Source organism: Sinocyclocheilus rhinocerous, unplaced genomic scaffold (genome assembly GCF_001515625.1).
Source record: "Sinocyclocheilus rhinocerous isolate Xijiao unplaced genomic scaffold, SAMN03320098_v1.1 scaffold340, whole genome shotgun sequence".
In the NCBI taxonomy this organism is placed as follows: Eukaryota; Metazoa; Chordata; class Actinopteri; order Cypriniformes; family Cyprinidae; genus Sinocyclocheilus; species Sinocyclocheilus rhinocerous.
Genome location: NW_015670980.1, coordinates 1030368 through 1045476, shown reverse-complemented (window position 1 = coordinate 1045476; position 15109 = coordinate 1030368). Strand labels below are relative to the sequence as shown.

The 15109-nt window shown below is 37.5% G+C and overlaps 1 protein-coding gene across 1 annotated transcript in view; it reads right to left on the bottom strand.

Annotated features, from left to right (window-relative positions):
- The window catches only part of LOC107734488 (kalirin-like), a gene marked incomplete at its 3' end in the record, with an annotated part of 179489 nt that overhangs the window by 83344 nt on the left and 81036 nt on the right, over positions 1 to 15109 (bottom strand). Inside the window, exons 2-3 of the mRNA XM_016546460.1 lie at positions 9709 to 9783; positions 7887 to 8001 (exon numbers count right to left, since the gene is read on the bottom strand). Of these exons, the coding sequence (XP_016401946.1) occupies positions 7887 to 8001; positions 9709 to 9783 (190 nt within the window). The remainder of the gene's footprint in view (positions 1 to 7886; positions 8002 to 9708; positions 9784 to 15109) is intronic.

Genomic DNA, 15109 nt, shown 5'->3' with positions numbered 1-15109 from the left:
TCATCGCGGTGTTGGCGGAAGTTCGCTTTGAGTGCGCGAGAACTCATTTCGCATGGCGGTGTGCACGGCATTTTTTGTAACTTTCCGCACAGCTCCGTTTCCGAAGATGCACGAGTTCAAGGCGACTCTGGCCGAACATGCAGGTCTGTGCCGGCATTTGTGTGAAACAGAAGCAAATTGATGTGAAGTTCAAACTCCATCAGGTGTTTTGAGAGAAAACAATGCATAGTTTTTTTGCATAGTTTGTCCAAGGCTTTTTAATTGAAGTACGTTTTATTTTTATTGCATAAAAATAGAATAAGAATTCATTTAGATACTATTTATACACTATTTGCTTAAAGTTGTCTTGTGTTTGATGTGAAATAAACCCAAAAGCTTAAGATCAGTTTGTATATAAAGAAATTATTAATTCATCAACTCATTCATCACGCGATAAGTCTTGTACCGGCATTAATTATTGCCGGTGATTCCCGATGGTTTAGAGGACAATTACTCCTCGTCGCCCCCTGTCATTTTAAAGAATAGCACAACAGCGAACGCCTCGTCCATTTGGGAAGGTGCGCGTGCAGTCAGTGGAGGCTCACGGAGCGGAGCTAGGCGAAAGTGTAAATCCCACCTAAGGCTTTTAAATGTGGGGTAAATCACAAGTTTACCAATGAAATGACTTTTGAGGAAAGTCTGTGTGCTCAGTGGCTGTCATGATCTCTAGCTGGAGTGCCCGTGAGTTTCGCTAGAGGGCACTCCATCCCAGACTTTACCACTCCATCAAAAACTTCATTTCCCATAATCCTTTGCCCGGACTCATCAACACTCACTATTTGCACCTGTGTCTCATTTACCCTGTCTGCTCACCCTATATAAGTCCGGTTTAGTTTGTCATTCTTTGCGAAGTCTCGTAAGTATTACACTGCATCGCTGAGGGGTTCTCCTGTTTATATGTATCTTGGTTTTTGGACTCTTTGCCTGTGTGCTCTGCCTTGTTGTTTAGTCGGACTGATTGCCTGTGTGTTGACCCTTGCCTGCTGTCTGATTTCGATTCTGGACTTTCCTAATAAACACTGCATTTGGGTCCTCACTCAGTCTCTGAGCAGTCCGTAACAGTGGCCCAACAGCTGTCTGGTTTAGGGATGGGTTTAGTTTCAAATCAACCAATCCAGTTTAACACGAATTACCAAAAGGGGAGGGCACAGTGGCACAAAGGTGTGAATGTCCCCCTGAAAATTTTTTTTTTGAGGGGATTACTTGCCATGGCAACAAATGGCTGTTGCACGGAAGTATACCTCAGTAACATACATCCGAATTGGTTTGGCAGTATACGGACCATGATATTTCCCGTGTCTGGTCAGTAATACTCCCAGATTTGTCCGAAAATCTGCGGTGTGTAGAGGAGTTTACTGGTCCGTATGCAGCTCTTTTCATGCAGTGTAATTTGCTACACTATTATTCCAAATGAACAAAGCAGGTATTTGTATAGTGTATAGAATTTTCACAATATATGGTTTCAAAGCAGCTTTACAGCGTTGTATGTCTCCGTGTTTCAATGTTTTTAAGCTCTAGTGAGCGGCTTTACAGAAAATATGCTTTACTGCCTTTGAGTCCCCAAAGAGCAGCGCAATGCAACTGACAAGAAAACAAAACTGATGTGAAAAATACCTGTGACAGGTATTGTCTGGTGCTGACTTTAGTGATTTGGGGGCCCTAAGCAAATTCCAGGTATAGGGTTTATTTACCCCTTCACAAGTTGTCTATGGGATAGTGCAATGAGCCCATAAAAACAAGTGAATCATTTTGAGAAATCAAAGCAAAAAAAATAAATAAATCATGACACAAAACACAAGGCCTATAAATCTCAAAAGTATGTGTATACTTTCTTTTCTGAGGTAAATATCCCTGTTGTGAGACAGTTAAGACAGTTGTCACATAAACAAATAATGTATCATAAGCTATACCTTACTTGTTAATTAAAATTATTTAATTTACAATGATTTAATCATGTTATTTATAATCATATTGTTATTTATAATGAATTATTTGGCATTTACTGGTTCCAGAATCAAATCACTGAGAGTACTAGTTAGGGTGCTCTAGACTAGTTTGACATATCATATTTTGGTCCCGTCTACTGCAATTTTAAGACCTTTGCAGCATGTTAGAGGCCATTGGTCTTCTAGCAGCATAAAAAACAAAGCTTTTAGTCAAATTGTGAATGGATTATGCATAGCCAAGAAAGCACACAAAGAGAACTCTCTTTGTAATCACTACACACTGAATCTTTTCTTTTACATACAGTGCATCCGGAAAGTATTCACAGCGCTTCACTTTTCCACATTTTGTTATGTTACAGCCTTATTCCAAAATGAATTAAATTCATTATTTTCCTAAAAATTCTACAAACAATACCCCATAATGACAACATGAAAGAAGTTTGTTTGAAATCTTTGCAAATTTATTAAAAATGAAAAACGAAAAAAAAGTCACATGTACATAAGTATTCATGCACAATTCACACTCAAAATTGAGCTCGCAGGTGCATCCTGTTTCCACTGATCATCCTTGAGATGTTTCTACAACTTGATTGGAGTCCACCTGTGGTAAATTCAGTTGATTGGACATGATTTGGAAAGGCACACACCTGTCTATATAAACTAACTGGAATGAATGTAGTAACCACAACTGCATTAAACTATGTGATGTACAATTTTAATAGCAATTACCAGGCATGTAAATGCCTTAATCACATGTACATGTGCTTGGACGTACATGGATGCTGCGTATTGTTCACATAATTTCATTAATGAAGTTTGTGAGATTACATAAGTTTTCAACTCTGAATTGTAAACTCTGTCGACACAACTTGCTGTGCGATTGGTCAGTGCGAAGAGACGGTGCAAAGACAGCGTAGGCAAACCTATCTCGATGCTGAATAGCCTTCCAATTCATCCATAGACATATTTTTCAATTGAAGTAAGTAGGCAGTGGCCAGTGGCCAGTGGCCACATGCCTAATGTATATGTGAGTTCATCATTTGCGCTGTGTGGTATGCGAATAATGGCTATAAAAATAACCACACTTCTAATCAGAATAATGAAAATTGCATGTAAACAGGAGTGAAAAGGTTTGCTTGTGTCATGTAAACATCTTACTGTGATTAGGTCCTTACTCTGATTACGGGAAATAATCATATTATCGGTGCACATGAGAAGATTCGCCAGTGTAGAGAAACTTGGCACTGAACAAAAACTCTAGCGTTTTGGGCAGTGAGTGGATTCTAACTTTAACACCTCTGATTGACCATTGTGTTCAAGAAATCAAGACATATGAATGTGATTGGCTGCATTGCACAACGCGGCAAAAAGACTTTGAAAATAGAAACCTCCAACACAAATACACTCTGGAGTATCTGTTTTGCCAATATCAGATGGGGCCCTGTGATTCCCTGGGGCTCTAAGCAGCTGCTTACCTCACTTATTGGTTAGGTCCTCCCCTGCTCATGTATATGTATAGTTTTCAGCCTTTATAACATTTTTGGAACGGATTATGACATGATCATGAAAACTTTGAAATGGTCCTAAAATCTTTTCAAATGCTAAATGTTGTCTTCTATGAGCTTCTTATACAAAACGCTGAGAGTGTGGGCCACTTTTGATGAGGATTCCTGTCTGACTCATATTAAATGAGTCACTTGACCCAGAGAAAAGGACAATGAAAGAGCAAGAGAGTGTGTACAGGAGTACTAGTGTGTCCTTCAGACCATAAAGTGCTGCACATTTGGCCTCTTTATTGCATTTAAACCACTTTGGTTCTTGAATTTCCATATAAATGCTATCACTCAGAATCTCTTCTACCAATTATCCTCTTGGAACACAACAGGGGGATTTGTTTAGACACCATTTAAAATGTTCCTCGAGGATTGTTCTCATCAGCTTAAGCGGAAACAGCTCGGCTTCTATTTCTGGCTCATGCTTTTGAAGTAGCGCGCAGAGATTGGAAGATAAAAATAACTCACCAGTGCTTCAGTGACGGTAAAATTAACAGCACACAGATTTCCGTATGCCTCAAAGAGGAAATAAAGATGACAGAAAGTCAGTAAAAACACTGTGTGTTTAGGAACTACATAATGGCACATATAAGCCTCTTTCATTTCCTACCATTCTGAGGTCTGTGTGGGAATCAAGTCAAAAACAACAGCCATAAATTCTAACACTTTACTCCTGCGATGGGATGAACTACTGCCAAAGCCACACTGTCGACTTTGTGTTGAGTAATTCAATAGCTGGACATAAACACTTAACACAGCCTTAAATCTTCATCCCAGACAAACTAACTCAAGAAAAACAAAGAACTTAACGTTCACCAAATGCCATCACAGACCTCTTCATCTCTTGTTTTATTTTTCAGTCCCACTTTATATTAAGTGGTCTTAACTACTATGGATTTAAGTACAATGTACTTATTTTGTTCATATTGTATTGCAAATCACTTTTGCTGCTATTGAGGCGGGATATCATACGGGTGAGGTTAGGGACAGGTTTGGTGGTTAAGGTGTAAGCGAAGGTTCAACAGTGTAAGTATAAATGTAATTACAGAAATTAATTACAAATGTAATCACATGCAGGCATTTGTTAAAATATAAGTACAATGTAAAACATGTATGTACACAATAAGTGCATTCTACCAAATGATTAATTTAAATGTAAGTACAAAGTAGTTAAGGCAACATTTCGCCACAAATTCCTTTGAGATTTTCCTATGGGTTTTTTTTTTTCAATTCCTGAGCAATATAAGGTCTGTGGTAAACATAACTTGACGATAATTAGACGTTTTGTTGCACTACATAAACTGAATGTAGTGAATGTAAACGAATGAATTAAATGTGACCATAAATGAATGTTTTGGGAACTAATTGTTAATTCACGGCCATTATATCTTATTTTTATTCTGCATGTGATGATTTCTACACCAAACTTTCTCAGTGTTGAGGGGACAGACACTTTTATTTTCATACTTCACGACTTTGACCATATTTTATTTTTCCAATCTTATATTTGGCCAACTGTCCAGTTTCGATTTATAAATCACGTTTGGTGTTAATTTCAAATCCAGCTTAGCCACTAATAAACCCGCTGTTCCAAAGCCATATCATTTTGTTCTATTTGGAACTTGTAGAGCACAAGATGGATACTTTTATGATGCTTTTTTTAGTATGCCTACATTCTTTAAAACATCTCTTTTTGTGCTCCAGTCAGTCATGCCGGTTTGGATCGACATGATGGTGAGCAAACGATGACAGAATACTCATTTTAAGGCAAACATGAACGCAGACAAGAATCAAAAGAGCGTGTCACAAACACTATATCATATGCCAGCGCAGGAAGCACAGGGCATGAATCATAGCCTGAAGGGGGGTTAGCAAGCTGACTCAATAACATTGATTTTCCCTCTTCACCAAACCAGCAGCCTGCACTGCTTTACGCTGATCCATCCGACACTGATGATGCAAGCGCTGCTCCCGAGTGGAAATCAAACTGGGCCGGGTTCTGTGTCTACTGTGATATTTATACATCCATAATGGACGTGGATGACTTGTTCTTCTTTGCTAATGAGGACATCTTTTGGTTGACAGAATGGAGGGTCCGGTTAATGCAAAGGGTGGAGGAACAATGCTTTGGAAACACGTCAGGCAGACCCTCCTATACTAAACACACAAGTTCGAGACGCTTAACCACATCACGTCATGAAACAGGGTAACTGATACCTCTCAGAGAACCAGCATCGCTCCTTTCAGTTCATCTGCGTGAAGCTGAAAGCTGTTTTGCGTTAAAGAGCAGCTAAAGGGGACAGAAGCTCAGATGTTTGTGGGCACCGACACATCAAAACACTAATGAATCATAGCTTGTGGGAATGGCTTAAAGAGATGGGGCTCTCCCTCCCTTCAGTTTCTTTCTCTCTTCCTCCTAATTAAACTCGCATTAAGTCCATCTTTGTTCACTGCTTAGCTCACAGCTTTGATGCTGACAACTGAGGGCAGTGACAGCATTGATCAGTGGCCCAGTGAGGTCAGCTGCTGTTATAACACACAGACAGAAACGGAAGCAACACTGGCACAATACCAGACCTGACAATTTAATGCAAAGGAGCCAGTTTATCTAAATATTCTAACAGAATATTTCAATTAATGTTAACAGGTATACACCCAAGTAACGCACTTTTACAACAGAGCACAGCAGTAAGGCTGCAGAAGACAAGATGTCATTATTTTTCAGTCTATTCAGGGGTCAAACACCTTTAGATCAATGAACTGCCGTGCCTTTTCTAGTGGTTTGTGAATCATTTTAAAGAGACAAAAGCTAACCTTCAACCAGCTAACTAACTAAATAGACAAAATTCCTTTGAAATCCATGACTTTTCAAGAATTTAAGGTTGTCACTGTTATTTACAGGCTGCAATTTAGATCATTTTAAAGAGACAAATAACAAATAAAAAAAGAAAGAAATGAATATCTTTGAAATCCATTACTTCAAGACCTTTAAAATGGTATGGTTGAAACTAGATTAAAACGTTTGTCAAGACAAATTTTAAGTTGGCTTGAGAAAGCCGGACCAAAAAGTTTAAAGAGGTGGTTCACTGGGTTTTTTCTAGGCTTGATTGTGTTTATGGGGTGCAGTCTAACATGTGTTAATGCTTCGTTTAAAAAAAAAACACATTATTTTTCACATAATTTACCTTTATTCCACACCTCTCTGTCCCTTCTCTGAGAAACGGGCTGATCTTTTCCTTCTTTTATGAAGCCCCTCCCTCAGAAATAGGCGATGGGCTCTGATTGGTTAGCTAGTCCAGTGTGTTGTGATTGGCTCAACCGTCTCTAGTGCGCGTCTAAACGTCCCACCCCTCACCCCAGCGGCATGTGCTCCGTTTGCATTGTAAACAAGGCGTCGTTAATATCGCTTATCAGTTTGAGCACACAGCAACATTACACACTAACTAACGTTAAAAAAGTGAAATCGCAAAGAACCACCCCTTTAAGAAGTTTGAAAAGTTTGAGAAGTTTAAAAACGTTTTAAGTTTAATGGTTTGCAGTCTGAAATAGTTTGAAGTTTAAAGTAGTTTTAAAAGCTTAAAGTTTTAATGTTTTAAAGGCAATACAGTCTGAGATGATAGATAGATAGATAGATAGATAGATAGATAGATAGATAGATGCTAAGGACCTCAGAGTGGCTGCTAGGGTATTTTAGGCGGTTGCTAGGGTGTTGCTGTGTGGTTGCTAATGTACCAGGGTCGGTTGCTAGAGTGTTGCTATGTGGTTGCTAAGGTTCCTGGGTATCTTTGAAATCCATTACTTCAAGAACTTTAAAATTTTATGGTTTAAATTATTAGGTTGTCCATATATTTTCAGGCTACAATTAATATGCATTTACATAAGAACCTGAAAATACTGTACAGATTCATTTTTAAAAGTACACTAGATAATATGAGCTTGCATGTATAATAATACACGTTTCAGATTTAGACATATCATGTCAATTACCCAGCAACACAGCTAATCAGAGACATGTCAAACTAGAGTTATGCTATTATTCAACTTCCAATTTTACAAACACAACTTTTCACTGTGGGAATGTAAATGCTTGTTCTTGAATAATTCTCTCAGTGAGGAGCATAGAGAACAAAACCACAGTAAGGCAAAGTTTATTCAAATTCCTGCGCTGTGATAATATTGTACTATGTCGTATGATTCTTGTAATGCAAGAGCTGAGACTATCTGCTCTGAAAACAGCCCAGGAGAGCAGAGCAGAGACCCGTTTATACAGAATAAAGACACATTTACATCCATAATGCTCAAGTCTGCTCTGCAGTTTGTTTGATCCACACATTAACATTAAGCTCACCTGGTCACAGTGGACAGATACGTTACGAGTCGTCTCAGGTCCTCCTGTTTTATTCGGTCATGGTTACTCCTGGCAGGAAAGGTCAGGATGGGGCCACCTCTCTTATCACGACCTCCTGCAAAAAAAAACAAAAAGGAAATCGTTTAACATATGCAATTTTATTATGTGTTTTGGAAGTACAAACTATGAATCACTGTATTATTTATTGTTAAACATAGTAAAAGGACATTCCCAGAAGTCCCTGAGTGACACATTACATATATTTACATTTAAATATATATATATATTTTTTTGTCATCATAAATATACAGAGATGAGATGGAATGAAACATTATAGTTCAATACGTTTGCGTTCTCTCGTTCTCTTCCCCTGAGAAACGTTGCATTCACTTGCAAGACTTTTGCTTTGCTCTGAGAAACTTTGGGTACACTTTTGTGATGGAAATAATATGAGGTGGGAGGAAAAGCAAATGCTATCTGTACCTTTGACAGTAAATTAACATTATATCACTTAATGAAACATACAGTTATAAATTGTGAGTTATACAGGCATCATTATGCCATCCTGTAATACTGAAAAAAATTTCACCATACTTTTTTATGGTTAATTTCTAGCCACCACAACTGCCAGTTTTTACCATAAATTGCATACTATCTCTATTATGGCCTAAATAAGTCTTTGAAGGTAGCATCATGTGTGTTATCTATAGCAAGCGTTACTACATTCCTATTACTATTGCTCATATTTAGGCTTACTAAACTTTTATACCTAACTTTCATTAGAAGCAGTTTTAGGAAATAGTGGGAAAAAAGGGGGGCTAGAGAACAGGATCCATGATAAAATGTGTATGAGAGAAAGGAAGGAAGAAGGCAAAAAACAAGTAGAGATTGTGTTGACAAATCATTACTGACACCCCTAGAGATTCATCCCTCATTTTTCCATAAATAAAGTGTCCTGAACACCTTGATTTTGAGATTGATTTCATTCATACACGTAGGTAAGAGAGAACTCATACAAAGTTCATTATGGCAGTTTCACATCACTAAGCATTCAAATTGTATTGTAGACGGACAGAGAGTGGTTGCATTACAGGCTTGTAATACAGATGGTTGCTGTATCTCACATCTCACAAGATTAACTAGCACACAAATCACTGTGCCTCAAATCCAATATTTTGACTTCTGCATGGCATGCTTGAACAAGCTCACTAAATTCAGCCAGCTGTTAACATGTGAAACAGCCGCAGGTTGAAATCTGTAAAGTTTCGAGAAAACCCCTCCACAGTTAAAGGGGTCATATGATGCGATTTCAAGTTTTCCTCTCTTTGGAGTGCTACAAGCTCTTGGTGCATAAAGAAGATCTGTTAAGTTGCAAAGACTAAAGTCTCAAATCCAAAGAGATATTCTTTATAAAAGTTAAGAGTCAGCCACGCCTACCTAAAACGGCTCGTTCTAACACACCCCCACATGTCTACGTCACGATGTGGAAATATTAGATCAAAAGCACTTTATTTGGCCTTCCGGAAGTAGATGCAATTAGGGATCATTGGTTAAGATTTATTTACAACCCAGATGTTCGAATTTGTGCAACGCATTTCTACACAAAATAATGATCTTTAAAAAAGCATCATATGACCCCTTTAAGAACAGATCATTACAGATCTGGATGTGCTGTAGCTGGATGCACCACCGACACCAGAGCCAAACGAGAAAGGCTCAGTGTCAAACATCAGTCATTTTCAAAATGTGTGAGCAAATAACATTAGGGTGAAATTGTTTTTTGTCACTCACACTCAAAACATCTCACAGATCTCACACTCACCTGATACAAACGCTACTTTTTCTCTCAGCACAGGGAGGACATCAGACGCTTTAATTCCTTCACTTCTGAAAGACCCTGAGAATGAGAAAAAGTGATGTTATTTTCATTGGCAATCTCATCACTCATTACATTTCCACAGTATTAAACACCCTAGTGAAAAAAACATATATACTAAAATGTATTTGAAATACATTTATTTCGTTTAAATGTAGTAGTATACTAGCCTACAAAGACATTTACATGCATGCATTTATGTACTTGATAAAAAAACCTGCAATTGTACTTTTGGCATACTAAACTTGTATATTTAAAGTCTGCTAAATTGCAACAACTAATTTTGTACTTAATGAACTTTAATAGTGTGGAAGTAGTGCTGAAGTCCAATTAAAGATATGCTGAAGTATATTTAAGTGGAACTATACTTCAGGTACACTTTAAATATCTTGTCATTTAAAGACTGATATTATTCAAAGATCATACAATCCTCATCAAACACAGTTTAGGCTTAATATTAAAAATGCGCAATGTGCACAAATAAAAAAAGTCAAATAAAGTTTAAGTAGATTTGTTTATATATCTATCATTAAGTCTCGAGCAATATTTCAGTAAATATGTTAATAGACTTGAACTATACTTAGCATGAAATAAATGTATTACGTTTTTATTAGTGCGGTTTTAAACAGGAAATACACACAAAGTCCACATGGCTATGTCATAAAGGTTGCCTCCCACACGGTTACGGCATAAAAATACTATAACAAAAATATTTTTGGGAAAATACTTTATATTAACCAACTTTCTCTTAATGCAACACAGCGAATGACAACCATTGGTGGCCTCCCAGTGGTTTACATCATGGCCAAATTAGTATTATGTGATTTAGAATAAAACAGGAGAAAACATTAGCAATACATAATCAAAAAAAAAAAAAAAAATCTTGCATTACAATGAAATTGGACAAGCTCAGTGGCGATTTAATACTGCCAGTTATTTATTTATTTGTATTAATTGGAATGCGTGCAGAGGATTGTGGGTGATTGGATGACACCAACGGTATGCTTGATACACCCTTCAAAATATGCACAATTGCAAATGCAAAACGGGATCCTTCAAACTGAGACGGCCTTCGATGGCGGCTGATCATGTCGCAGATGCTTGACCCTACTAGGATGCAACCTTCTGATTGAGAAGCACCCGTATCCTGTAGTATAATATGCATACCGTAGCTTTGATTCTGGATGTTGATTGGTCAATACAGTGTTCCAACCGAGCAAAAATACAAAATATAGTAACGCCTATGATGTGAAACACCAGTTCAATAGCTGTTTTTCACTTAATATAAAGCAATTATAAAATGTACAACAATCAGCGGTAGGGATGTAACGATTCACTCAAGTCACGATTCGATTCGATTCACGATTTTGATTTCACAATTCGATTCGATTCACGATTTTTTTAACAAAATGAGATTTAAGACAAAAAACATAAGACTAAAAATGAGTTTCCACTAGTGGATCTCGTTATGTTGGCACAGATCACACTGCCTCTCATGTGTGGAAATACCATTGACTGCGTACACTCTTAAAAATAAAGGTGCTTCAAAAGGTTCTTCAAGCGATGCAATTGAAGAACCATTTTTGGTTCCACAAAGAACCATTCAGTCAAAGGTTCATTAAAGAAGCATCTCTTTCTTACCTTTTCATAATCTGAAGAACCTTCTTTCGCCACAAAGAACCTTCTGTGAAACAGAAAGGTTCTTCAGATGTTAAAGTTTCTTTATGGAACCATTTAGACAAAAAGGTTCTTCTATGGCATCGTGAAGCACCTTTATTTTTAAGAGTGTATAAACAAAATGATGCTTTGTCTGTGCTCTTACCATTTAAAATTAAGAGGCAACCACTGCATTTTAATCATGATACAAACAAAGATGCTGCATACATGCAACTTGAGCAGTTTTTAATCTAAATTAGATTGTATAATTTCGAAATTTGAAACAAAAACAGAATGATTTGACTTCAGTTTTGTGAAACTATAGCGTTTCCTTAGTTTCCGCTGTAAACAAAGTAGCGCTGCACTTATGACAAGATGAAAAGAAAAAAAATACCATCTAAACTTTTCTAAAGACAGTAAGTTCCCCTCAGACATACATTCATATAAACTCCTACCCCTAATTGAATTGCGATTTGTTTAGCATCTCAACCGATTTGAATCGTCACATTTTGAATCGATTTTCAACCGGCTCACGGTTAATCATTACATCCCTAATCAGTGGTCTTTTTTCCCTCTAAGGGGTTTTGGGAGACATGCCTGAAACATATAAGTTGATACTTAAGATCAGGATATCATAAAGATAACTGAGACCTCCATTAGGTCTTCTGGGCTATGAAAACACAACCCAGAGCAATAAAAGGTTCCACTGGGTCTACAGTAAACTCCTTCATACGTACATCTTCCTTCCAGTCCACATCTGTCTCCTTATCTCCATTCATCATGACCAAACCCCTCTCTCTCTTTCAGTCTGGACTTTTTAATCTTACTATCATAAAGCAGCAGAGTCCTCAGAGAGAGATGATAAGAGCCATCATAAACACTCAGGATGAAGCCATCTGAAGCGAGGTGTCTCCTCAGTACTACACTCCTCCCTGAGGACTCTCTGCTTCACAGGAGCGGATCAATGCTGCTGATTCTTCACATTAAAGACGCGCTGGCGACTCTGCTAATGAACGACTACATTACAGAGGTTCAGAGAAGAGCATGATAATGTAAGAGCTGCTTCAGCAGTCCGGCTGATTATGCATCAGATTGAAGGCAGATGTAGTTCAGCAGATGATTAGAAACATCCTAACATGGATAATTAAGCGCTTGCTACAGCTAGTATTAGTATAATTAATGGTGAGTAACATTCACATTTGAAACAGGCTCATCGGAAACACATTCATCTACCTCTAATTTTTACAAAAACATGTCTATCACTGCAGTTTCAAAACTGAAATGAATACTAGTGGCAGTAAAACACACAAAAATATGATTACAAAGCTTACTATCATAAAGCAGCAGAGTCCTCAGAGAGAGATGATAAGAGCCATCATAAACACTCAGGATGAAGCCATCTGAAGCGAGGTGTCTCCTCAGTACTACACTCCTCCCTGAGGACTCTCTGCTTCACAGGAGCGGATCAATGCTGCTGATTCTTCACATTAAAGACGCGCTGGCGACTCTGCTAATGAACGACTACATTACAGAGGTTCAGAGAAGAGCATGATAATGTAAGAGCTGCTTCAGCAGTCCGGCTGATTATGCATCAGATTGAAGGCAGATGTAGTTCAGCAGATGATTAGAAACATCCTAACATGGATAATTAAGCGCTTGCTACAGCTAGTATTAGTATAATTAATGGTGAGTAACATTCACATTTGAAACAGGCTCATCGGAAACACATTCATCTACCTCTAATTTTTAAAAAAACATGTCTATCACTGCAGTTTCAAAACTGAATACTAGTGGCAGTAAAACACACAAAAATATGATTACAAAGCCAGGTTATTGATTAATATAGACTTATTTCTATACAGTTCTTTGCACAATACTATGTTATTATGACCTTTACTGTAGTGCATTATTTGCAAACTAAAACATATTGTATTGACATCTGCATCACATATCCAGCTGGATAAGTGTTGCTTTTCTGACTTAGTAAACTTGCTTGGAACCTCACCAATGTGGAGTGCTCAGGTTCGAATGACAGTAAAATAATTTAAAGACTTGTAGAAGCAAGCTAAAACAGCATGGTTGCTTCAGCAAATGCATTTTTATCTTAAATTTGCTTTTGTTAACAATTAGGTTAGTTTATGTTATTTTCAAATCCAAATGACTATTAACCTTTTAGCACAATTCACTGGCCATTAAATTTCCTAATTGCCACGATACGTAGATCAACAACCACAATAATGAAATGTTGCTGCATTGATCTGTTTCAGAGAAATGCCAATGGACGTTTCACTTCGAAAGTGCCGCAAAATGTGCAAGAAGCAATGTAATATAATTGTGGCACTGTTTCTGATCTGTTTTACCAGAAGGAAAAAGCCTGTAAAAGGCCTTCTCTCAGTTTTTTAGACTAATAGACATAGTCTTAAAACCACAAAACCCCAATTTTCACTTAATGGTCTCTTTGACATCTCCTTCTTCGCTCGTTATTTGGCCAGATGCTTAAATTGAAAACATTTTCACACAAAAAAAAAAAAAAAAGCGAAATTTTTATTTACCTTAATATTTAAAATGTACGTGACAGTTACAGTTTGAAACGTTTACTTTGCTGCATACTGCTTCATACACTACCTTAACACTACTTTAGTACATGGTTCCTAACTGCTTAAAAATGCTTGTTAAATATGGTGGGAGTCATTACGAAAGAAATCTGTACTCGCTCTACTTCTAATAACAGGGTGAGTGGTGTTTGAGAGGTGGGATGAAAGAGTAAATGAGAAAATGAGGAGAAACACAGGAGGCAGAGTGAGGGATGGACTGAGAGATGAGGAGCTGTAATGGGGCAGAAATGAGGGATTGGATTACAGAAAGACTAAAGCTCAGCCCCATTAAAATGAGAGACAGCATCAGATCAAAGAGCGGCCCGTCTGTCTGCGCTCAGCTCACTCAAATACCTGCATTAGTGCTCAAACGGTCTGTCCTCCTTGAGGACGACTGGAGAATTTATGAAGGCTGGAGGGGAAGTGCACTTTCCTGTACCTCTCGCTCTGTCTCTCTAGATATCCAGAGCATTGATATTTCATCAATCGAGCCCCGTTTTCACAGCACCTCATTAGTATGAATGTTTCAACGAACATCAATAGCCTCTTTTGTGTGTTTCTTCTCACTTGCTCTTTCGCGTTTCTCACCTCATTCTAAAGTGTTAATGAAGCAGTTTGCCACATATACTGTATTCATTTTCTGTTCTATAGAGTATGTACAAGTCTAACATAACTTAAAGTCCCCATGAAATCAAAATTAAAGTTTTTTGGGTGTTAGTATCAATATGTTAGTCTTAAGGTTATCTATAAGGCAGTGTGCTCCAAAACAGTGACAAAATTCGCATTTAGAAGATATAAGCATTAAAAGCTTGCAGTTTGATGATATAAACGAACGCTATTGGCTATTTTAAAAAGGGGCGGGGCAAAAAGTCTTAAGTGTCAATTTTTCGAAATTGAGATTTATACAACATGTTAGGATAGGACAATATTTGGCCGAGATACAACTATTTGAATATCTGGAATCTGAGGATGCAAAAAAATCAAAATATTGAGAAAATTGCCTTTAAAGTTGTCCAAATGAAGTCCTTAGCAATGCATATTACTAATTAAAAATAAAGTTTTGATATATTTACAGTAGGAAATTTACAAAATATCTT